A 23,587-nucleotide genomic window follows, 5' to 3' on the forward strand; every position below is an offset into this window, starting at 1 on the left:
GCAAACAAAAGGAGACGGAACTGAAAGACTGGGCTTAAATACAAATTAAACTAACGAGGGGATGAGGTGCAGGTGGAGGGAGGCGGAGAGGCACAGGTGAGGGAAGGTGATGCAGTGCAGGTGTGGAGGATCTGTTTTCCTGTCGGCCGTATTCTTCCTGCACTGTTAAAACCGCAACAAATTCCAATCAAACTAGAAAACAAGACAGTGCTTTTCAAACAAAAAACACGGCCCAAGGTCTCACTTTCAAATGTTTCCAGGAATATAATTTAGTGCTTTGTTTCACTGCACTGATGGTTTCCAGTTTCAAAACCGGCTCCGAGCCAAAAACCAAGCGCCGCCCGGCTCGTCAGCGAGTGTGTACTGGTCCAGTTCGGCGTGGTGCATTCTGATTTTTGTCGAACAAACAGGAATACCAGAGCTCATTTTCTGTAGCACCAATATAACTTTCTACTGCACAGACATCCAGGTTTCATGCGCGGTCATCTTTTCCAGTAGTAGAATACTTCTTTTAAAGTACAAACTCTGACTTAATGTTGTTGTAAGGTGTACAGTGACCTGATCACAAATCAGTCATCCTCTTCAGAAAAATGAAAGCAGTTTATTATGACCCACACTGACTTTTCCCATTAGGTGACAACCTCTGCTTCTGCTACCTCTAAAACCTGCACAACAAAAACACACAACACAACGTTTGATTGGTAATCTGTAGGGTGCAAATGAAATCCTGAGAAATGAAATGAAATAGTGTCCGTAAAGCTGTCGATGGGAATCAGTGCAAGGTAGTCCAACTACCAAACACACAGCAGGATAGATTCTTCTTATAGAGTATTAAGGCGGAAAATAAACATGTTCAGATTCAGATCAATATCGCTTCAGTTTCCGGCTACTGCAACATCCAGTATTTCATCATTAAAGAACATTAATCACCAGAAAATTCATTTCAAACTGAGAAGTGCTTTGGAAAGCTCTGCCTGCCGACAAAATGTTTCTCTTGTTCCAGGTTTTGCAGACGCGTCAGAGACGACGGCGTGCCTGTCGAGGCAAATGGGCTGTTTCTAAAATGTCAGATGAAATGGTGCAACCTTTCCAAAGGTTAGGCGTAACAAGGGAAGCCCTCCTGTACAAACCCCAGAGCCTGACAATCAGCGTGTGGCCCCGTGGCAAGATTAACCTCCCTTCAAAGAGACAGAAAGATAATAATTTATCAGAATGGAAGCTGGTCATAAATTAAGTCAGATGAGTCTTCATCATAATGACAATATTAATGTCTGCACCAAAGTATCAATAAATCATGAGTTACGCAGAGGGTGGCTGCCGAATTTAAATTTTATCTCCATGCATAATTTGATTTTCCCAAACAGCTGCTCGAGTAATATGGAGGACTTTATGGGAAGGTGATGGAGCTCTGGAGGATCCGACGACGGAGGCGGGGATCCAAGAGCTGGATGAGAATGTCTCGAATACCGGTGTGATTTAATGACTTTTTTTAATTAAAGGATGTGGCGCGATCGATCCGAAGGGCTGTCGACGTGTGAAGTGGCTGCTGTTTTAAATGAGATGGGATTAAAAACTGGAGGAGTCGGAATTACCGAATGCTGCAGGTCAAACTCTCGCATTACCCCCCCACAACTTTTTTTCCAATTGCAAAACAAACACACCTGCAGTCGCAGCGCGCCGTCATGGGGGATAATGAGGTTTGTTTTTCAGCTCCCGACAACGTGCTGCCGTGTTTGCAAAACACCTTGTGGAGAAATCAATCGACATGTTTGGTTTGGGATGAGATGTGAACACATGCTGCTCAAACGAGAACAGCGGCTAAAGCTTATTCCTGAAGGAGCTTTTCCTTACTTATCTATTTTATAGCTGAACTAAGAAATACTTTTAGAATAACATAACTAGTCCTGGTGATAAACCACACAGATACAGACGTTTTAAACCTTGTTTGCAGCATCGGCAGAAGGAAGCTGTTTCTCATAAGTAGAAATCTTCATATCAGAATCTGAATCAGAAATACTGTGATGATCCCAGAGGGGGAATTGCCTGCATTACAGCTGATCCCATTCCAATATGCAGAAACACAGAAGCTCTATATAGGCAAGGACAACCAAAAACAGAACAAAAATACAGGAAATGTACGCTCGACTAGAATATACACATTAGAGAGAAACAAAGCTATCAGCTATTAATGTTGTTGATATTTGTCCTGCCATTGAACTCAGTCCAACTGAAAAAAAACAGTACAACCACAGTCCTGTTGCTCCGTTTGAGATAAACACAATCTTGAATTCTGCAGCGTTGCGTCAAGAATTGATTTTTCTTCCATCAAGAAAGATCAAGTTCAACAGTATCACCTCAGTTGATCCAGCTGGACATAAACAAATCAATGTTTTCAACAGACTCAACATAGAAAATAAAAACTCAGATAGGCTGACAAAGAAACAAACCCAGAATTGTGTTTTATTTTGTATTACAATGACAGTCTATTTGTAGTTATCTTGTTTTTTTTTTCTTGCCTAACTCTGTGAATCACTGCTTCCACGGACACTAAATTAATCATTCCTGCAGGTGTGTGTTTATCTAGCAGTCCACCAGAGAGCTGGTTTCTGTACCTGTGAAGAGATTCATCAAAAGGTTGTTACATTAATCACAATTCAATAGTGAAACAATCATTTGTTCACACTCTGAATCGTCCGTACTATGATGAAACCAACTTTTCATGACTTCAGGCATTTTTCTTCCGCTGTTTAGAATGCATCTTTATTTCAGTGTTATTTCATTGTTTCTCAAATTAGTCATCGTGTTGGAAAATGACTTCTAAATGTCCTGCTCGTGGAGATATTACACCACATTCGACTTCACTCCAAATCCAATCATGGGACTCCACATATCAATATGTTGTGTGGTGTGAGAGACGCTACGCTGCGAATCACGCTGCATACAAATGTGTTGGGGAAGATCATTAATAGCGCTGCAGAGATGCGCCCAAATTGAAAATGCAACACAGATGGGTTTTTCACACAGTTCATTACTTCAGATGGCCTTCTGTGAACAGTACTGTAAAAATACAGAGTGTGTGTGTGTGTGTGTGTGTGTGTGTGTGAGGCATGTACCGACTGTATTGGCAACAACAAGCGTCTGCTGTGATAGTGAAGACCACAGAGGACCGGAGACAGTCCTGCTGCCTGTTGTGTAGAATCGGTGGATGTTCAGTCAAGTCACCAGGATGTAATGTGAGCTGCTAATGTTTCTGCAAACCGCTGATACGTTCACAGTTGTACGTACCATATTAACATTTCTACGTGTTATATCACGTCCATATTACATGTTCATGACCTGAGTTTTACATGAGGAGTTGAGCAGATAGTGTTGGACTTACAGCCAAGCCAGTGACCACAGTTCAAGACTGTGTTTCAACATTTGTAAGTGTCACACCACCGATAATTATTCAAGGAGACTTCAGGATATTTTTTACGGGAGGTTTGGCAAAAAAAAAGGGCAGACACTACGGCAGGCACAAAGTGTTACTAAGACATAAATAAAAGCAAGTTTCCAGAGTTTGGAGGGTATTGTTCCAACTTTGGTGCATTCTTGTTGCTTCCAGTCAGAAAATGGGAGCAAAATGGACAATGTTTTGCATTTTATCTCTGAGAGCGTTTAAACAACACATTGACTGCTGTTTCCAGTAACTGAGTGACAAGGAAGCGCAAGGAAACTGAATTAAGCCATGAAATATATTTCACAAATATGTATGTATGTTACCATCAGTGTTTACTTTCAGCAACTCGTGTACCAAAATTTTCTTTACCTTTCTGTGTTATTGCCTCAACTTGAGGGGGCGTTCCAGACAAAGTGACACAGATAAAGGGGAAAGATACAGATGTAATGACATGAAGGAATGAAGACTAATAAGAGACAGGTGAAACTAAGAGGGAAATCAAACAGGAGCAGGAAAAAACACAAAGACAGGAAGTGAACAATATAAAACAAGGCAGAACATATGCTGCTGGGTTGGTCGTGACCAAAACAGGTATTTTAAGTCAAAACATGATATGTACCTAACCCTTTGAGACTGAATCTACCCAGACAATAAGAACACTGGTGTCACAACATAAGAGATTAAAGTCAGTTTCAACAAATCCAGGGTTTGCCAATATTCATTCTGGTGGGTTGCAGCCAGCAGCAGATGTTCTTTCTCTTATTGCTGCATTTTCACTGACAATTTTACACAGTTACACAACAAATCATCTGTTCTGTGGAACTGATTCATGGATGTCCTGTTGATTCTAACATTTTAACTGGATTGTTTATCAGTAGGCACAAGCCGATGAAGAACATCTTGGAGGATGTGAACAAAAAAATGAACCACTTGCTCAATAGCAGTACTTTCTTTCATTTACAAAACTGAAAATTAAGTTTGTTATCTTGTCCATTAAGCTCAGCAGCCGTCCAAATAAAAGATGCCGGTATTCCATCAGGTCAGACACCTCCATCAGAAATGGATCTAAAAATGAAGAAAAAAAAACATACAAAACATGAAATGTTCAAGGAGAGATGAATATTTCAATTCAGAAAAGCTTTCACAAACCGACCCGATTCTGAAAGATTGTCCAGAGAATGAATGAGACATGATGATGGCTGAAATGTGTTGAGAGCCATGTTGAAAGTTAATAATGAATAAGGGAAAAAGGTCGATCTGATATGCACAGTGAAGTAAACACAGCAAAATAAAAAAACAGTTCACGCCAAGAAACCTTACAGCTTCAGATATGTGCTTGTTTTCTCTATTTGTCCCAGTTCTCGTGCTTTTCTTCGGTTTTCCTCCTTTATGGTCCGGTGTGAACCTACAGAAAGGCGGCCGTGGCCTCGACAGAGTGCCTGGCAGTGATTAATAAGATAGTGAATGAAAAATTGCTTTCAGCTCCAAAGTTTTCACGCTTCTGACACCTCAGTCTTCATCAAATTGACCTCCTTTTTCCCAGTGTGTAAAAAACTTAACCCACACCTTTGGAGCTTTCACCTTGACAGAAGACTAAAACTGAACCCGTCCATAGGTTCCCCTTAATGAAAACATTTTGTATATGTATTTTAATTGGAAAATTTAGCTACTTGTACCCTTAGACAGCGTGAAAAGGAAAAGATACAGAAGATCTTTTGTGACTCTGACCACTTCACTTTACATTTCCAGCTGGCTGAATGGGAACTTTGAGGTTCTCACATGTGCACTGAATAGTGTCCTTCAGCTGAAGCAGACTCTCGCTTCAGGTTTCAATCCAGAAATGACAGAAAAGTTGCTGACAGTTTCAAGGATCTTTATCCATAGAACATTCATCTAACTTTGAGCCGTAAAATCTCTCCTGCGAAATGTGCGCAACAGCGAGATTACCTGAATCAGACAACTCCAGATACTGTAAATGGAGGTTGCTCATGAACCCACAGACAATTATCACTCAGCTCCGTAGTTCCTCTCTTGGAACATTTTAGTGTTTTTCTGTACAGTGTGCAACTTAAATGTTTTGGTTCGCTCTCACCACTCTCGTGAGCATTGTTCTCAGATGCAGCAGATAGTTTTCAGCAAAAAAAGACCTAAAAACCTAGGCAGCTCAGAAACAGCTGACAAATGTTGGCTGGTGAAGATATTGTAGCATTCAGCAGCTAAAATGCCAGTTTTCTTGTTGGTAGAGACCAAAAATGGAGCTAAAAGAAACCCTAGAAAATAACCCTAGTAATAGGTAAATAGGTAAAAACTGAAGACTTCAATCTTTATTAGCAGGCCATGACTTGTTTTTTTGTCAATATCGGCATTTGATTTCAAACTTCTTCCCCTCCTTATCTGTTCCCTCCCGTCCTCCTCTCAGCTGCGTCTCCCATTTTGTCTCTGATGTCGACCTGCGTGCGTCTCCACTTTCCTCCATTTTAGTCGTTTCAGTGCACAGCGGCACTCCCTGAAATCCATTTCTTCACAGCACCTCTGGGCTCCTCACCTCCCTGGGGTGAGGTGAGCCATGCTGTCAACATCGTCTCTCTGCTTGTCTGCAGGTTGAAAACTTCCCTCTCTCATCTGCACGGTCTGAAGAGGCCTAAACACCGGTCTGAAAGATGGGATTTTAAATCTCACTCATCGAGGCGAACATCTCCAACAGAGCCCTTCCACTCAGTGTCTGAATTCGTCGGGAGATGAAGCAGTGGCAGCAACACACATGCCAAAGATCATTTCTTTTATTAGTTCTGAAACCTTTACAGGGAGCAAAGTGATATTTTTAACATTTATTTCGGTGACATCCTGGTTGCAAAACAGCCAAGCAGTCACGTCTCAGGTTTTGCCTGTCAATCAAGCGCTGTGTGCAATATTGTGCAATCGTCCCTCAGTTTTTCCGTCTTTGAAAGCTGAGTTTCTGCAGATGGCTACGTCTGTTTATCCCAAACAAAATGACGTTGCCGCCTCTGCTAACAGAAAAGAGACCAGAGGATTTTTCTCAAGAAAGATCGACCAAACCGCAAGTTTAAGAGCTTTCACTGATTTTGATGGAGATTGCAGTGGATTGTTGTTTATAAGGAAAGGGCCTCAGTTTAAGTGCATACTCGAGCCATACTGTGCATCTTTAGAAAGCTTAAATTTGTGTATTTTGGATAATGCAAAACATCTCAAGATAAACCACATCAGGCAGGTACAATCTACAAACTAGCCAACTCACAGATGGAGCGTCTGGGTGTTTTAGTCGTGCACCAAAATCCAACAAAATCTGTTTTTCTCTTTTTCAGTCACAGTTGCAGAAATGTATCTCGTCAAAAACACAGTAATCCTGATATAAATGGTAACAAAACAGCCCAAAACTGTTTTCATTTAATCCAAAATGCCGTTATCCTTCCATAGAAAACATCCTGAGATAGCAGTTCTTTCATCGACGCCTCACTGAGCATATATGAGCTTCTATGCCCGCCCTGCAGCCTACAACAGCTAACGACTGGTCAAAGACAGGAGACTCACTCTCTCTTCTTTCTCCTCTCTCCTCAGCTGCTAACATGCCAGCCACCAGATAACTGATGCATAACAATGAGATATCAAAATCCACAAAGACACCCTTTTTATGGGTTTTTGTTGTCTGCACTCTTTTTCGTCTTTCCTCCAAAGCACTTGACGAATAAATACTCCCAAAGTTAGTGAAACAAATAAGTATGAAGAGCTCCGTTTACTGCCACGTTGGAGTATTTGATACTCAGAAGTGACACATGTCTGCCAAGCACCTGGATATTTCCTTAGAAATGTCCATGTTTGTACTTGGACCATGTAAGTCAACATGATGTGGACCCATTGTTTTTTCCAGCTAACAGTGGCAGTTACAGGTCATCTGCAGGCTTGTTTTGCTTTAAAGAAAAAAATAATAAATATTGCACTGTGTTCAAACTGTGTTCAAACAGCTTCGGAAAAGAAATTCTGACTGTTAGCTTTCAAAACAGCCCAAAACTATGTCTGTATACCACATGAATTATCAACAGCTTTGGATTCACTCTGAACTTTGGACTAGACTGGGCGAGACATTTCAGGATCATTGTTAGTGAATTTTGCAGGATGGTAAAAGGGGGGAAACGTTTTATAGACATTTGTGCAAACTGGTGCCGCTTCAGTTTATCAAACATACAAATCAGTGTCCTCTTTGGTCTCTTCACCTCTGTCATGATGTCCAAAGCTGCCCTGACAAACAGTGTGAACACTAATACTCCTCGGCAGTGCTCCAAGAGCCGTCAGCTAACAGAGCTAACTTGTACAGTAGCTGCAGTCCGCAGCAATTACAGGCTGCTTTTAAGGAAACTCCGTAAATCACAGAGAGTTGAAGCAGAGCAGCCGGAGGATATCAGAGGGGGGAAAAAACTGAAACATTTTTCTCCATAAAATTTGATCCAGATTCACCAAAATCACTGACAGTTGGAACAGGAGGTCGAGACAGATGTTTCCAACAGATGGTCTGGGTAGTCATCTAACAGTTTGGAGCTTTTTCTGCTCCAAATAACTTTGTCAACCCAACTTCTTGATGATCATTGCCTCATTGGACACATTTTTGGCTTTATTCTCCCGCAATCCCAGCAATTATTGAACCTACTGTAAGAGAAATGATTGTTTCAGTAAATGTCTTTGTCTCGCTCCAAACCCTGCCGGCCAAAGTGTTAATTATTCACATTGTTTCGTCCTTGATCATCAGGTTTTTTATTCCCATGCACATCATCTTTTATCAGCAGACATAATAACATTGTTCTGTTTTTGCACGTTGTCTCAGGTTATTGGAATATGATATTAACTCGGTGCTGGTACCACTTTCCCTCCAGGCTACAGTCCTGCCTGGGCTCCATGTTGTCATCCTCCCCTGCAGCAGCCTCTCCTCTGCTCGGCCCGTCCACCTCCAGGATCCCCGACGGTCCGCCGACCCGTCTCACCCTAGTCAGGACGGCGGGGTCTCCTTTTTCTTCCACCGAGATTTCCTCTCATCAACAAGCCCTTCACGTCCGTCCCCGTCTCTTCTCCTGAGTCACAGAGCTCTCTCCCTTATTGCCCTTCCTCTGGAAGCGTTCCTGCCTCGTTACGGAAAGGCATGAAGAACATTCCGCTTTGTCCTTGTCCTCTGTGCAAACTCCTCCATCGGCTCCAATTCTTGTTGTTTTGGCACCGGCTGCCTGCTTAATGCAAACGCCAAAGAGGTCAGATTTCAGTTTCTTTGCTTTAAGTGATTTCAAGTCAGACCTCATCTGTGTTCAAATGCCCTGAAAAATAAGACTCCGGATCCGATACAACAAGAGGTTTTTACGACTAAATATCAACTGCGGACCGAGAACAGAGTCCTGGGTTTTGGGAAACTGGTGGTGAGAGATGAGAAGCATATTTTTCCTCTCTTTATACATCTGTGGGAGGTTTTCTGCTGAGCATGCGTTCCTTCACATTCACACATTGTATTATTTACATTCATACGCTCCCTGTAGTGCTGTAGTTATCTGCTGCCTGTCACAGAAGAAAAGATCTACTAACTGGAACCCGCTGAGCTCAAGAGAACGTCCACAGCAGCCGTTCAGATAAATCACGGAATTCAGCGCGGTGACCTCAAGAGCAGCTCAGCGCCAAGACAAACGCAATACATCAAACCTGGATCGAACAGTAAACAACAGTTCTACATAATGACTGGAGAAGATGATGAAATCCCAAATAAGACTTTCTGGAATGCAACTAGGAACTAAGTTTCGCCAGAGCACACCGCTAAACCCCCCAACTTTGAAATTCAATGATGCAACAACATAAAATGATGATGGTGCAACATAAAAAGTTGCCCGAGAAAACAAACAAGTTTAACATTTCACAATATCATGCCGGTCTCACGTGGTTTGAAGTCTTCAGATCTTGTTTTCTTGCATGAAAACTCCCAGCGAAGAAGGAAATATTTCCATAATTTTCTCATTTCGAATGTCGACAGCTGGAAAAAGTAATTTTTTAAAAAAAACTCACTTTAAAGCTCCTTAAATGTTGGTTTTGAATCTTTTCCTACATTATCAAACATTTGCAACTTAACAGCAACGACTGAAGTTAAAAATGACACGAAAATCCCTCTTATTTATGAATGAAAGGTTAAAACATTAGAAACTCTGACTCTGACCATCTGAGTCCATTTCAAACCAATATGAAAAGCGAGGACAAAGACAGGAATCCCTGATTTGAAATAAAAACTAATAAAAGCTGCTCTGAGTTTGGCATGAAATGAAACTCGAGACCTTGGAGAGAAATGCATTTTGAAACTCAAAACTCGATTTAGTGAGAGTTTTGCATAGCTGTGCCGAAGCCTCCGGGGTTTGGCACAGCTCCGCACAAAACAAATTTGTATCTGCAGAAAAAAAGTTTGAACATATTTATTGATACATTTTAAGACAAAACTTATAGATGTTCTTTCTTGTGCGACTCAACCATGACACTCTCAGTTTCTCAGGAAATATGCACTGAACTGCTGTTTTGCCAGCCAGGATAAAATCTGCACTTCTCTTCAGACCACTGATTCACACCTGAACACCCAGAACATGGAGGAGAAAGTGGTGGATACACAGGTACAGAGGCTGGCGAGCCAGTGACATCACTGGAGGTTAATGGAGATGTAGGAGACAATCTCCAGCCGTTGTCGTGGTGTCAAAATTGGATATGTTGGAGACGGAGTCGGGACGTCTCCGCCTGTGTTTGTGTTTGTGGTGACAAAAAATGGGTAGTTGTAACCAAACCTCTGAGGATTTTTAATCGTGTTCGATACGGGAAAAAAAAAACAACAATTACTTTCAATAAGAAGTCAGGACATCTCCAGCCATGTTTGTGTCGACAATACCAGATGTTTAAACAAGACTTTAGGACATGTCCAGATGCTTTTGTGGCAACAAAACTGAATGTTTTTAAAAGAGACTTGGGGGACATCTCCAGCCATGTCTGTGCTGATAAAGTCAAGACAATGGGACATTTTTAGCCATGTTCTGGCAACAGAAAACACACATTTTTGACAGGAACACCAGCCAGCTTTGTTGTGACAAAACCAGGTGTTTTTAACAAGACCTTAGGACATGTCCAGCTGTGTTTGTGGCAACCAAAATAATGTATTTTCAGCTAAAATATCCTCACCCAAGATAACCTGAGGTTTTTGGGTTTTTTTTTTTGTCTCTAAACCCAAAAGTTGAATCTAAAGTGAAACCTAAAAGTCAACACATCCACTGTTTTGTAGGAACAGTACATTGCCAGACTTTTATTTTGGCGGGTGAGTTGCTGCGATTGCTCTGCTGCCAGCTGATACATCACCCTGTGAAATTTTTTTTTTTTCCAAACAAAAATCTACATATTGTTTAAATATTTTCTGGCCCCGGGCAGTGATTAAAATTTTATAATTTCTCGGCGCGGCCTTGAATATTAGAGATTTGCATGCTTGCACCACCACGGGGAGACGCCTGGTGGCCTTCTGTTGACGGGATGAATTCCATAATGCTGTTAACGGTATATTTGCTTTTGAACGCGTCTTGCATCACTTTCTCTTCATCTGTGTGTGTGTGTGTGAAACAAAGAGGCCAGGGAGAGTCAGACGCAGGCAGGAAGAAGTGCGCTGTGTTTTTAGAGAGCCCTGTTTTCAGACTGTGACATCTGACGGCGGAGGAGGGGATGAACAGATGTACTTTGTTCATGCGTCTGACAGGTGTACCAGAAAGCTCTCTCCTCTCTCCACTTTGCTGACAAGCGAGCAGGCGCTCCTCTGCAGATCTCCTCTGAGCCGTGCTCCTCTCTCCTCCCCCCCCCACCCCATCGCTCAGCCACAAGCCGGCCCACGGCACCCGCAGGTGGGGCCCTCACCAGCGACTCCAGCTATGTGCCCGGGGTCCTATTAAAAAAAAAGCCACTCTGTGTGCTGTGTTCTCTCAAGTGTAAAGCCTATTTCATTCCCTACGAGCCAAACAGCTTGCAGTGGCTTGACGCTCTGGTGGTTTGTTGCAGATGGAAAACAGAGGTGCGGGGGGCTCGGGTGTGTTTGTTTTGGCATTTGGTTGTGATCCAGATGCAGTTCAGGGCGTGGACCTGACGGGGGGGACTCACCTCGGCTCAGCACCGAGACTTGTACTTACAAACTCTTAGTGGTCAGTAGCGAGTTTTGCTCTGAAGCAATTCCAAGTTTGAGTCGGGGCGTTTTTTTAGTGCAAGTATGTTTAGAAGAAGTGGCAGATAAGTCCTCAAAATGCTTCCTGAGTAAGAGTAAAGCTTTAAATAAACTCTTTTTGGTAGACTTTAAAAAACAAAATGTTATGGACTTACAATAGAACCTGGTGAAATATCACTCCAAGGCTTTTAAACAATGCGTATGAGTAACCTTAATACATTTGCTTTCTAGAAAAATGACAAAATAATTTGTTCTTTAAGCATCAAACAAATTTTGCAGGAGACTTTTTTTCTTTAATCAGAAACGGTGAAAATACTCAACCTTATTCTGTCTGACCAGCCGCTTCCAGCCTCCATGGCAGGTTTCATATTGGGCGAGGGGGCGGAGCATGCAGGAGGCAGGATGTGAGGTAACAGGTACGCTGTCATTTCAGGGTCTGCAACCTTCGAAGGACCCGGCCTTTTCCGACCCTGAACTGAGACACAGTTCTCGGATCTCTTCATCCTCCCAGTTCAGAGGTGTCTTCATTAACTTCCTATAAAATGATTGTAAAATTCTATTCTTTCAGTTTCAGTTATGCACCAATCTACACGTCGTCGTCTCCGGACAACTGTGTGCTCTGTTCACACACGGGGCTGGCAGGGTAGAGTCCAGGGCAAATACTGCAGACGTTTGTGTTCACACATACAGCTCTTCTGGGTAAACTGGATATGTTTGTGAGGGGCTGTGAACCCGCGACCAGCTTCCAGCACAACTCAGGAGTTCTACATCAGCCCTTTAAATTAAGTAAATGTTAAGCATTCGGTCTTTATGATTTGCAGGTGAGAAGATGTCAAAATTCGGATCATCTTGACTGATTTTAGTTTAGAGCTGATTCTTTTATGGCTTTGTTACATACATCCAATGGACACGTAGAAGTCCAGTTTCATCCCACTCGTCCTAGTTTCATGTCCTCAGTTTCCAGCAGCGCATCTATAAATCGCTTGTTTAGTGGTTTGGATTTTGGCAAAGTTAAGTCTGTTTGTTTTTCCTCCAGGCAAAGACCTACAGACACCCGAGAGCTGCATCCGCACCGTCTTACAAATTCTGTTTCTTCCCTGACCTTGATGCAAAGACTTTGTTTGTTTTATACTTTCCTGAAGCAGTGAATCGCAGAGGGCCAGTCTCTCAAGTATAAAGGAGTAAATAACCTGTCTGTGCCAGAATTAAGGGAAGTCAGAGCGTTCTAATCACGTCTGCACTTAAATACTTTAATTAACTCAGTAAAGACGCCTCTAAATGAAGACTTTGCGACTGTACCCCAGGTGTTAAGAGCAACACGTGGAGAAAATGTAATTAAATTATAACAGGCTATTGCAGAAATGCCTCTGCGCTGAAACTTGTCCTCAGTAAAGTAACATAAAAGCTAAATTTAATACTTTGTTTCCTCTCATTTGAGTTCCAAGGTGGCAAAAGGATGTGGACCGGGCTGAGCCTCGAGTTCAGGATCCGGGAAAGCTTTTATTGGCTTGGCAGATACAAGTGACTGTTGTTTTTACAGGCAAAAAAAAAGAATCGACAATCAATACCCCACCAGGTGTGATGTTGGTCCGATAGTAGCACTCTCTCTCTCGTTTCACTTCCAAGATGGCAAAGGGATCGACTTCAGGATCAGGGAGAGGATTGATTTATTACACCTCATCAAGAACTTAGCAGACAACAAGTGAACATCTGTTATGTTCTTCCCCTTCTGCTCAAAGTTTTCCGAATCAACATGAATAAATTACATTAATTAAACATTACCTCTGTGCTCACCGGGATAAAAAAACACACTGGTAGTTAACTTTCCTGCAAACCACTGAAACTTTCACATTTGTCGGCGTCAAAGGCTCTGAAACATTTCTGTGTCACGGCAGTTTGAGACTGCGTTTCTAAATTTGTAAGGGTGATATAACTGGATATTTTGGGACACATTCCAGCCATGTTTGTGGCGACAAAACACAGTATTTTTGACAAGAACTCGTGACATCTTGGGCTGAGTTTTTGGTGACCAAAACAGATATTTTCAGACAACACATGATCCTGAACCCTGACCAAATGTTTTTTGTGCCTTAGCCCATCCAGATCATAAGCACCGCGATGTCACTACATAAAACTGAAAATTGAAGAATTTTGTGTCAGGGTTTGCAGAAAAGGTACATGGCTAAAATGTATTCTAGCTGTTGGGTTGCTATCAGTCAGTGGTGTTAATGGTTTTAACCTGACGTCACAGTGTCATCTGCTGCATTCCATTGTACTCGAACTAGAAAAAAAATAATAATGGCCTCTGACACGGAAAAATGTAATGGAACGGTCATCCAAGTCACAACTTGTGTGATGTTTGTGAATGGAATATTTAGACACATTGAAATGTGTATAAAAGTGCTGTAAAATGAAAATCTGGTACCTCATTTTCCCTCCTCTGTGTCATTTATAATGTAACAGGGCTGCACTGCAGAGGGTTTAAATGTGTGAACATTCGCCAAAGAGACATTTTGTTACGGTCAGACGAGTTGTTTGCTCTCTTTTGGCATCGAGCACCTGGAACGCTTGAAGGCTGGAAGCTGGAAATTTAAACTAGGCAATTCTGACCACTGATGCTGACTGAGACGCAGTATTGAACTGTTACCTCTCTCTCTCTCTCTCTCTTTACTCTATGCAGGGTTTGTGTTGTGGAACAACACTGTTGTTTCCATTCAATTGATTTGTGCTTGATAGAAGTCTTTGTGAGCATGCCGTGCGTGCCAGTTCTTCCCTTCCCCTTTTTTAAGTCCCCTAATCTGTTAAATCAGCTGCTGTGGTTGGTGGTGAAGTTCAGAGACGTGCCATATAAACATTCATTTGCTGCAAACATTGATGTTTTCCCTGAGCAGACGCACTGGGACGCATTTAGATTCAGACTTTGCATTGGAATGAAACAAACAGATGGGACGAATCTGTAAAGTCGGTGGCGTAGGGGTCAGATGACCAAAGATCTGATTGTGCGGTAAAAACAAGCAACAAGGAAATCAAAAGCTGTAACGCAAAGATCAGTGGTGAGATCTACCCGACGACGTGCTGCTGCTGCTGCTCGGGCTCTGTATGCACACTGGGCCCAGGTGTGTACCATGTCGCTGATTAACCTCCCGATCGGTCTGCAGCCCTGGAGAGAAAGCAAGCAGGAGCAGAGTGAACCAGGCAGGGGGGCCGTCACAACAGCGAGGGCAGCAAAATCCTTGACTGCAACACTGTAGACTGAAGAGAAAACCTGCAGATTCACATGAGGTAAGTCTGCAGGCGTCAGAGCGTGAGGAGAATTTTGGGTACCTGTGGAGACACACCGAGACATTTGCTCAGCTGAACTTTGGTCACTCCGAAGAGCAAACTTTAATCATAATTTGAATCTTGGCTGTCTAACTTGCTGGCAAAATGCCTTTGAAGACATTAGAGGGAGATTCAAACAGGAAAAAAAGGGCTCCATTTCTGAAGGGGAGCGGCGTTCTGTCGCTGACAGAATGTGTTTCAGTGAAGAGAATTTCATGAGTGCAAACCCATTAAAAGATAAGTTCAACCCAAAAACTGAAAACATTTAGTCATTAGCTACTGACCGCTGTGCTGATGGAAAGTCAGGTGAAGTTCTGTAGTTCGCAAAATATTTCTGGACCTTCACAACAAAACAGCGTTCTCAGCAGCTGAATTAGATGGGGTCTTATTTTGAAAGGTCAAAAAAGCAACCGAAATAAAAACATATAATGGCTCCGTTCAGCTTGTCTGTTGTAATCCAAATCTCCAAAAGCTGCAAGATCTCAAACGATTTGAGAAAAAGCATCACTTGCACCCTTTTAAAAGCTAAAAATCTCCACTGTAGCTGAGAGCGTTTATCAAGCACTGACTCCCTTTATGTCTGTTTGCGATTCACGTATCTCGAGAACCGTTTATCCAATCTACTTCACACTTTTTAGGTTTGTTGATGAGGACCAGAGGAAGTGCAGTGTAGAATTTAGTGCAATCTGAACATGAGAGATGTCCGATATTAACACATTCTGAAAAAACAACGAACGCTGCTTTGTGCAGCAGCGGGGGCGTGGCTTCAGCTCTCTGGCCTCTTGGCTCTGCAGGCTGAAGCTGGGCTCATATATGACGTGACTCACGTGATCTCATGGGGAAGTAGACGTAAACAGAATGGAGATTAGAGTGGGAAGGCACTGTCAACACGGGTTTTCTGTCCTTCAGCAAGAACTGGAGCTGAGATTTTAAGTCACGGTCAACAGTAGTAAGCCAGCTAACTTTAGCACTGTTTGTTCTGCAAGACTTTAACAAATTGCTTTTTTCTTTAACAGCGGAAATTAATAAGTCATCAAATAAATTAATACACTTTGAATTTTTCACTTGAGATCTGTCTCTGGCATCTGTTTAATCTTCGAGTCTCTGTGGTGAGCCACTTGTGTTAAGAGGCTGTAACACTCTCATGAGTTGTTCCAGCTCGGAAAAGCCCAGATGAGTCTGAGATCAGTTCGGGAGTCTTAAGGCTAGATCTGTAAAAATTCCTCAAATTACCAGATAATCTTTGCCAAACAGCACTTGCTTTTGAAAGGGTACTGCAGAGAACAGCTGCACAAAACCAGATTGTGTGTGTTTTTTGGTTGTTTTACATTTCAAAACAAGTCCAAAAAACCTTTTTTTGTGTACGATAAAACTTCATCAGACTTTCCACTGGAATCAGAGTGAGTAGATAATAATCAAATTAACATTTTTTGGTGAACTTTTCCCTTAAAATATTGTCTTTTGCATTGGATTTATCTGATTTGTAGCATGAGACATTATACCTGTTCAACAGTCCCGGCAAATTAACTTTTCATATTTTCTCATGACATTTTATCGTGACTAATCATTTCATTTCAATGGCATCCTGACCTTTCAAACACTATAATTGCGCCCGTTAATTCAATGTCTTTCTTTCAAAGCCTGCTGAATAGATCACCATCTCTTTTGACGGATCAAATAAAACCAAGCAGTTGAAAAAGAGCTTTAATCGTTTGAAAAAAAAAAACATATTTCAATTGGACATTCAAGCTGATAATGTATGTCCTCTGCGCCCCAAGGCACTCATTTTTTATTTTCCAAAAAAAAAAAAAAAAAAAAAAAAGTTGAATAGGATGAAGGTGAGAGAAAAGTATAAATCACCGTCAAGGCTTTTGCGAGAAAAACATGACGTGCGGGTCGTGACAGCCGCTGCTATCTGGGAAAAAATGGCTGTGAAAAGCAAATCTGCATAGGCAAACACTTGCTGTGTGTGTCTCTCCGGCGCAGACAAACACTGTGATTCTTATTTCTGTCACAGGGAGGAGTGCAGGTGCTGTAACCTTTTGCTGCTGGTCCTGTCAGAGTGAAAAACCCAGCTGTGCGGTGGGAATGACATACTGCAAATAGGCCTTCAGCGTCTTATTGGCATTCAGGGGGCCTCTCTCTCCTCCTCCTTCTTCTTCTTCTCCTTCTCCTTCTTCTTCTTCTCTCTCTCCTCTGCGCCCCTCACTCACACACTCAGATCCACTTCCTCGCTTGTCACCATGCATATTGATAAGCCCATCCAGAGCACCATCTTGTGGACATTTCCAACTCTGGCGGTTGTCTAAAATGTCACTTTTGATTACATTCAATTTAGCAACTGACTCATCAGGTTCAATCAGAAACGCCCGGGTGTTTTTTTTTTTGTTTCCCCCCCCCCCCCCCCCCTCTTTAAGGACACGATTTCAATTATGAATCCAATTTATGGAAATCAATTCTCTCTATTATAAAATATAGCCGTCATTAGCATTGTCTGTCTCCTGTCTCTTCTCCTTGGCATTTGGCTCAGCCAGACACAACTGAGCCAGCTTCTTTTTTAATTCATGACTCCTAGTTTTGAAGTGGGATCAAAGGGATAAGTTTTAGAGCAACAAGCAGAACTTTTTTTTTTAATGTTTTTTGCATAACAAACAGCGACAAAAACCAGTCTTACCCACAGTTCCAAATACCCCCCACCAGCTCATGTAAATTGCATTCCCGAATTCGATGTGCGTGTGTGCTGGCATGATAATCTGCCTCCCCAGGGTGTGCGATTGGTGCAACCCCACCGCCTGTGTTGTGGTGCAGCCATCTGGATCTCAGCGGGGAACACATGACACCTTAACACGACATCTGCTGCACTCTCCTCGCCAGTCGCCTCCAACTGGAAGCCCTTTCCCCTGTATTAGCAATAAATGTTTGTGCCCCAAAGGCGTCGATCGAATGCATTTCAGACCGAATCTGTTGCATTCGTTGAGAATTGTTGTGATTCTGCTGCTCTTTTTCAGCAACATCCTGCATACATATTGTTATCTTTTAAAGCAGCACCATGTCAGACCTTTTAATCAGAAGAGAAAGATCTTCATTGACTGACTTTTTTATGCTTGAATAAAATAAATAAACAAGCGCTATTTGCTTTCATGACAGATTAAACTGAATAAATAAACTGACCTCAAAGGACATCACAATTTCATACTGTACTCTGTTTAAATTTGGCAGATCCTGCCACCTTTTCAGCTTCAAACACTGTTCTGTGGACATTATTTTCCTCTGACAACAGCTTGTTTATTCAGTTATGGAAAAAAAATGTTTCTGAGTTTGTGTTATTCCCTCTTTTATATTTGAACTACTTAAACTTCTGAGTTTGAATATCATCTCAAAAAAATATGTGCCCCTTTGAAAGCTGCTCCAATTAATATTTAGTAGTTATAGTCGCTGTAGTCATAGAAAAGGTTGCAGTAGTTTCCTGAGGCAGGATTCGAACTGCCAACCTTGTGAACATGTGCCTCTCATATGTTCTCTATGGCACACATTTTGTTAAAAAAGTTTAAAACTGTAAAAAGCACGAGGTATAACAAAGGTGAATACATGCACACCATCCCTGAAAGAGCTGAATGTGTCCGCATTTACGCAAACTAGTTTCTAACTTTTGTAAAAAGTGAATAAACATTTTTTATTGATTTGGGGGTTTCAGAACTCTAATCCCTGTATTCTTCTATTCCCTTCGAGATTTAGGTAGTTTTATCCTCTTTCAGCACATTATTTTGGTTTCATGGCTCGAAATTTCACTGTCACTGCTCTCATCAGCAAAAGTTGACTACACGACACCTGCCAAGCCTCAAATTGCAGATAAATTACCTCACCAACTATCTTTAAGTCACATTTAGCAGCTAAAGTGCCCATACTTCTCTCAGGAGGTGGTGGAGACCAAAAACAGAGCTAAAAGGGGCCCAAATATTGGACTTATATTGACCAGGTGGACACAAACACGAGTCTAAATGATTGTTGTGGTTAAAAAGGCAACTGTTTGCTAACAATTTCATCATATCAGTATCAAAGGTAATATGTCACTGCTGTATACAGTTTGCACATTACAGCTGCCTCAACCTTGAAAACCTTTATTTATGACAATGCACTGATGTGTTTTGTTTACCAGCCTCATTCATGCGATCACCTTCGTCAGATTTATTGACCAACTAACTCAGCCAGAGGTCGCCACGTACACAAGCAATCAGCCGGGTACCAGCACATCTGTGAACTCTGCTGTCAAGTTGCGGCGGCAGCATACTGATGACAGCTCGCATGGAGCTGTAAAAATCTATAACTTCATCCTCAGGTGCACTCCTGATAGAAATGATAGTGTGAAGCCCTGACAGGACGCCGGTAAATAAATAAAGGGGTGGACAAAAATAGAATCTGAAACAACTGATGATATGAATCAGTCCAGTACAGCAATAGGAAAACATCTAAAAAGAAAATAATCAGTGCAGATTTACACATTTAATGATGCTGCTGTCCTGTACATGTGAGTTTCTCATTTAAATTCTGTGATTGTTTTGTGCCAACAACTTCTACATGAAATTTGAATGATTTCCATAAGAAGCGATGGTAGCAAAACTCTTTGAGGCGAACACTTTCATCACTACAAACACCAGTCACAACAATCTGTGACTTCATTTGCATTCAATCCGAGGAACGAGGAGAATGGAGAGAAAAAAAAGTGTGAAAACTGCCTGGCGAAACAAAACTAAAAAAAAAAAAAGGGGGGTATGATAAATTGTGCACGGTGATGAAATTATTTGTAAAAATACGATGTTCAACATAAACGTCTTGGTTGCCTTTAACTAGGAACAGATTCAAGATGATGAAGGACAATGCATCCATAGCAAGGAAGTAAAGGAGGTAGAGCAAAAACAAGCGATTAATCAAAAGGTGCAATATGTAAGAACTGGCTGCCTGTCAGATTCATTCTCATAACAAATAAAGGGCAGCATATCACCAGAGTAAAACCTGTGAAACTGTAAAAACTGTAGCTGCCCTTAACTAGTTAGCTTTGTTAGCCGTGCAATTAGCCAAGGGGTGCACCTTAATTAAAATTCTTACATAAAGCACCTTTAAATCAATTAGCAAATAGATTATTATGCAACCACTTGGTATTTGCTCAAATGAGAAGGTCTGCTGATGTTATCCGTTGAACATGATAGCTAACAGAGTTTTAACTATTCCGTATTTTGTAACCGATTTGGACTGTTTGTCTGGAAAGTAAGATTCAAAAGATATCACCATGGGTTCCAATAAATAATGGGGACTTGTCACTATTTTCTGATATTTCGTGAACAAAACAAGTTAACAATTAAGATAATAATCAGCAGATTAATAGATAGTGAAACAAAGCATTTCTACACAAGAGAATATGCATCAATAAAAATAGAAAATATCCCTATCGACAGTACACAAGTCTGTCAATCTGTTACATTTCATTGCATTTAATATACAGAATGCTTAAATTACGCATCGCGCAATCAGCGTAACCGCCACTAGATTTTTACTTATCCGCAGTCCTCATTTTGGCATTAAACGTCAGGATGAATTGGAAGTAAACTGACTTTCAAATGTCCAACATGGAGAAAAATACAGTCCAGCAGTTAGTCACTGTCTGTCTCGGTCCATTATAGCTGAGAGAAGAGTTGAGCAGCATTGTCGACATTTACAGATTCCTTTGGCGGCTCTCTGACGACCTAGCAGGGACAAAAAATAATCATCACTAATCATTTGCTGGAAAAATATCACTTTAAAAATAAATAAATACAAAAACAACAATTACCAGGAGTTTCTTGCTTTTAATATAAAAGAAAATCTGTCAATGGAAGAAAGGAAAATGGATAGTATTCTGACTACAAGTTACACAAATATACTCGGTAATAGTTTGGGGGTTTAGCAGCGTATCAGGAGAATTCAACTGTTGATTGAAAGTACAAGTTTTAAATGGTTTGCAATTCCACACCACTACCTGTGTTTGTTTCTTCGGCTGCGGAGCAACAGACTTTGAAACGCTCTTAACATCCCTCTGGACTTCTGTGAAAATCTGATTGAGGTTCTCCACCTTCTCGTTTTTCACCGCACTGATCTGTGAAGGCACAAATTATGCTGAGGCGGACGGAGCAAACACTACATACAAAAAGAGAATACAAAATATATCCGAGGAAAAAAGAGAAAACACCAGAAAGAGAGATCTTACGTGTTTGAGTGTTGTTGTGACTGGCTTGGCTTTGTTCTTGGGCTTCAAGTGCTTGTTTGCGACTTGAAAGACATTCTTCTGTTTTTTCCCTTTTTGCTTATTCTTCGCCATGATACCTGGGGACAGAAAGACCAAAGAGTGGGGAGATGTAATTTCTATACCGGAGCCTGTGCAATTACTGTGTCTGGCTGCTCTGTGCGTAGTGGTGGTTTCCGCACTGATCACACCTGCTCACTGCTCACTGAAAAAGACAGATGTTGAGATCTGTTCCAGGTTCCCCGTTTGCCTCTTGCAATCAGCAGCTATCTGATTCGCAATGCATTCATTAACACACAAAGTTCACTCCTTGAGACAGAGTCAGAGGAACTTAACAGGGAACAAGAGGTTCAGATGATTAGCATAATGGAAGGGATTCTTAATGTCACATATCCTGATACAAAAAACACCAAGTTGGACATTATGCAGCGGACCTGCTGGCAATTTAATACAGATTAGTATCTCAACTAGGGCTGCACAAAGTGGGGCCTGTGGGCCAAAGTTAACTTGCAATAAAGTTTCTTCGGGCCTCGAGATGTTTCTGATGACATAAAATACAAATGAAGAGAGAGAAAATTATAATATGAGGTAAAATGCTCTATAAACATGCATGATCCCTAATTATTACTACAGATTGACACTTTGTGCAGGAAGTCAGGCAGTTCAGGTTAAACAGGATCCTTGAACTATGTAGAGGCAATTAAAAATAAGCTGGAATATTAGAAGACTCACAGGGTTTTGCATCTTAACACAACAGGTGTTTGCTTATGGACCATGATCCACCATGACATTTTCGTTTTGGCCCAACAGGAGAAAAAGTCTGAGCACCCCTGGTCGAGACTTTTACTGACCGTTGCATCAGACAAAAACAAACCCCTGACTCTGAGTCAATAACAGACTGGCAGCTACCTGCAGGGCTTAAACAAACTTAAGCTGCTTCTCAGAAAAGAACCCGACATTAATGACTGTTAACATTATAGAACATTGTGTACATGTGTGTCTGCTATTTTCTTGTTTTGGTCCATGTCACCCAGCCTCAGAGGAAATATCACTAATAATAGCTTAATATAAACAGACATCAAGCGCCCAGTCTGCCTGTAATAGACATATTTGCTCTTTACTCATATGACTTTTAATAAACCATATCCACATCCTTCTGGAGAGACACAAGTCAGTTAAAACTCCTTACAAACGTCCAGATGTTGTTGTCAGCTACGGTCTGCCTGCCTCGTACACGTGAAGCTGTGTGACTCTTACTAGTTATATTCAATATTTCAGATAAAGTCGATTAATTCTTCTAAGTTTGGTTATTATAACAAACCAATACGTTTACATTTTGACGACTTGATAAGAAGAGAAACTTCATGAACAGACCTTGTTTGAGGAGCGGTTAGCTTGTGTTGATATTCTCACGTGCTAATGCAAACGTGCCGTCGCAGTTACGTCATCTCTGTGCGACAACCGTCGACTCTCACCCGTTTGACATTCGTTAAATCCCTCTCGTTTAGCGTCAATAAACAGCGGGAAATTAAGGTATAGTAGAACAAAGACAACAGGATTTACTCTGTTAAAACCAATACATAATTTGATGTAACTTGTTGCGTCCTACAATCGACTGAAAGTTGAAAATTAGCGAAATAATACGCCATTATTTTGAAAGATGATTTCAGTGAATTGAAGTGCTTCCTTTAAAAATGTCCGACGACACGGTGTTACACTTCACCGTGTGTTTCACTTGTAGCTGTCCTTTCTTTTCAAAAATCAAATGTTTTAAAATGATTTGCTCTTTACTTTCGCAAAACCAAAATACTCCCTCAATATTTGATTTTCGGTGTGGAATGCAGCACTAAACTAACCGGATAACATGAACACAGTACTTCCGCTTTCTTCAAAATAAAAGCACAATGTTTAGACCTGTTAATAATAGATAACAATATGAGAGGTTATATATGTCAAAAATCATCCAAAAAAACTGCTTGGAAACACTTTTTTGGCAACGCATTTTTCGTCGAATTGCTCTATGATGTTAACACTGAAATTCAAGGTAAGTCTGATTTGATGATGTAACATTTTGTAGAAATTTCAACAGCCTACATGACATTTGAAACACCTTTAACCACGCTTGGTGCACTTATCGGATTAATATGGAATTAAAAGTAATTTCTCTCAGTTGGTTATGTTCGTTTGCAAAACGAACGAAATATAAACTACAAATCAAACTTTTTTGAATGCTTGCAGTCTCATTTACCAACAGCAGGTGGCATCATAGTACCACCACAGCTGTGTACGTGACAGGTGTATGATTTCCTGAAAAGCTGTGCAGCCAGAGAACACTGAGCTG

The 23,587-nt window shown here is 41.3% G+C and overlaps 1 protein-coding gene and 1 long non-coding RNA gene across 4 annotated transcripts; one reads left to right on the forward strand and one right to left on the reverse strand.

Annotated features, from left to right (window-relative positions):
* Positions 1 to 14,615: 14,615 nt before the first annotated feature.
* LOC119008563 lies at positions 14,616 to 18,154 on the forward strand. The gene is made up of 2 exons (XR_005071453.1): positions 14,616 to 14,933; positions 16,990 to 18,154. It is a non-coding gene; the product is annotated as an uncharacterized LOC119008563 (long non-coding RNA).
* An 811-nt stretch (positions 18,155 to 18,965) lies between these two features.
* On the reverse strand, positions 18,966 to 22,765 carry rbis (ribosomal biogenesis factor). Of its 3 annotated transcripts, none has more exons than XM_037079015.1 (5): positions 22,621 to 22,765; positions 21,211 to 21,326; positions 20,983 to 21,099; positions 20,797 to 20,829; positions 18,966 to 20,710 (listed from the first exon to the last, which is right to left on the reverse strand). In XM_037079015.1, exons 2-5 carry the CDS (start codon positions 21,319 to 21,321, stop codon positions 20,642 to 20,644), a joined length of 330 nt encoding a protein of 109 aa, XP_036934910.1. In that variant the 5' UTR covers positions 21,322 to 21,326; positions 22,621 to 22,765; the 3' UTR covers positions 18,966 to 20,641. The 3 variants fall into 3 exon arrangements, with proteins under 3 accessions (XP_036934910.1, XP_036934911.1, XP_036934912.1); XM_037079016.1 differs by lacking the exon at positions 22,621 to 22,765 and adding an exon at positions 22,436 to 22,614; XM_037079017.1 differs by lacking the exon at positions 20,797 to 20,829 and having other exon boundaries at positions 22,621 to 22,764.
* Positions 22,766 to 23,587: the final 822 nt, after the last annotated feature.

This window comes from Acanthopagrus latus, chromosome 19 (genome assembly GCF_904848185.1).
Source record: "Acanthopagrus latus isolate v.2019 chromosome 19, fAcaLat1.1, whole genome shotgun sequence".
Lineage (NCBI taxonomy): Eukaryota > Metazoa > Chordata > Actinopteri > Spariformes > Sparidae > Acanthopagrus > Acanthopagrus latus.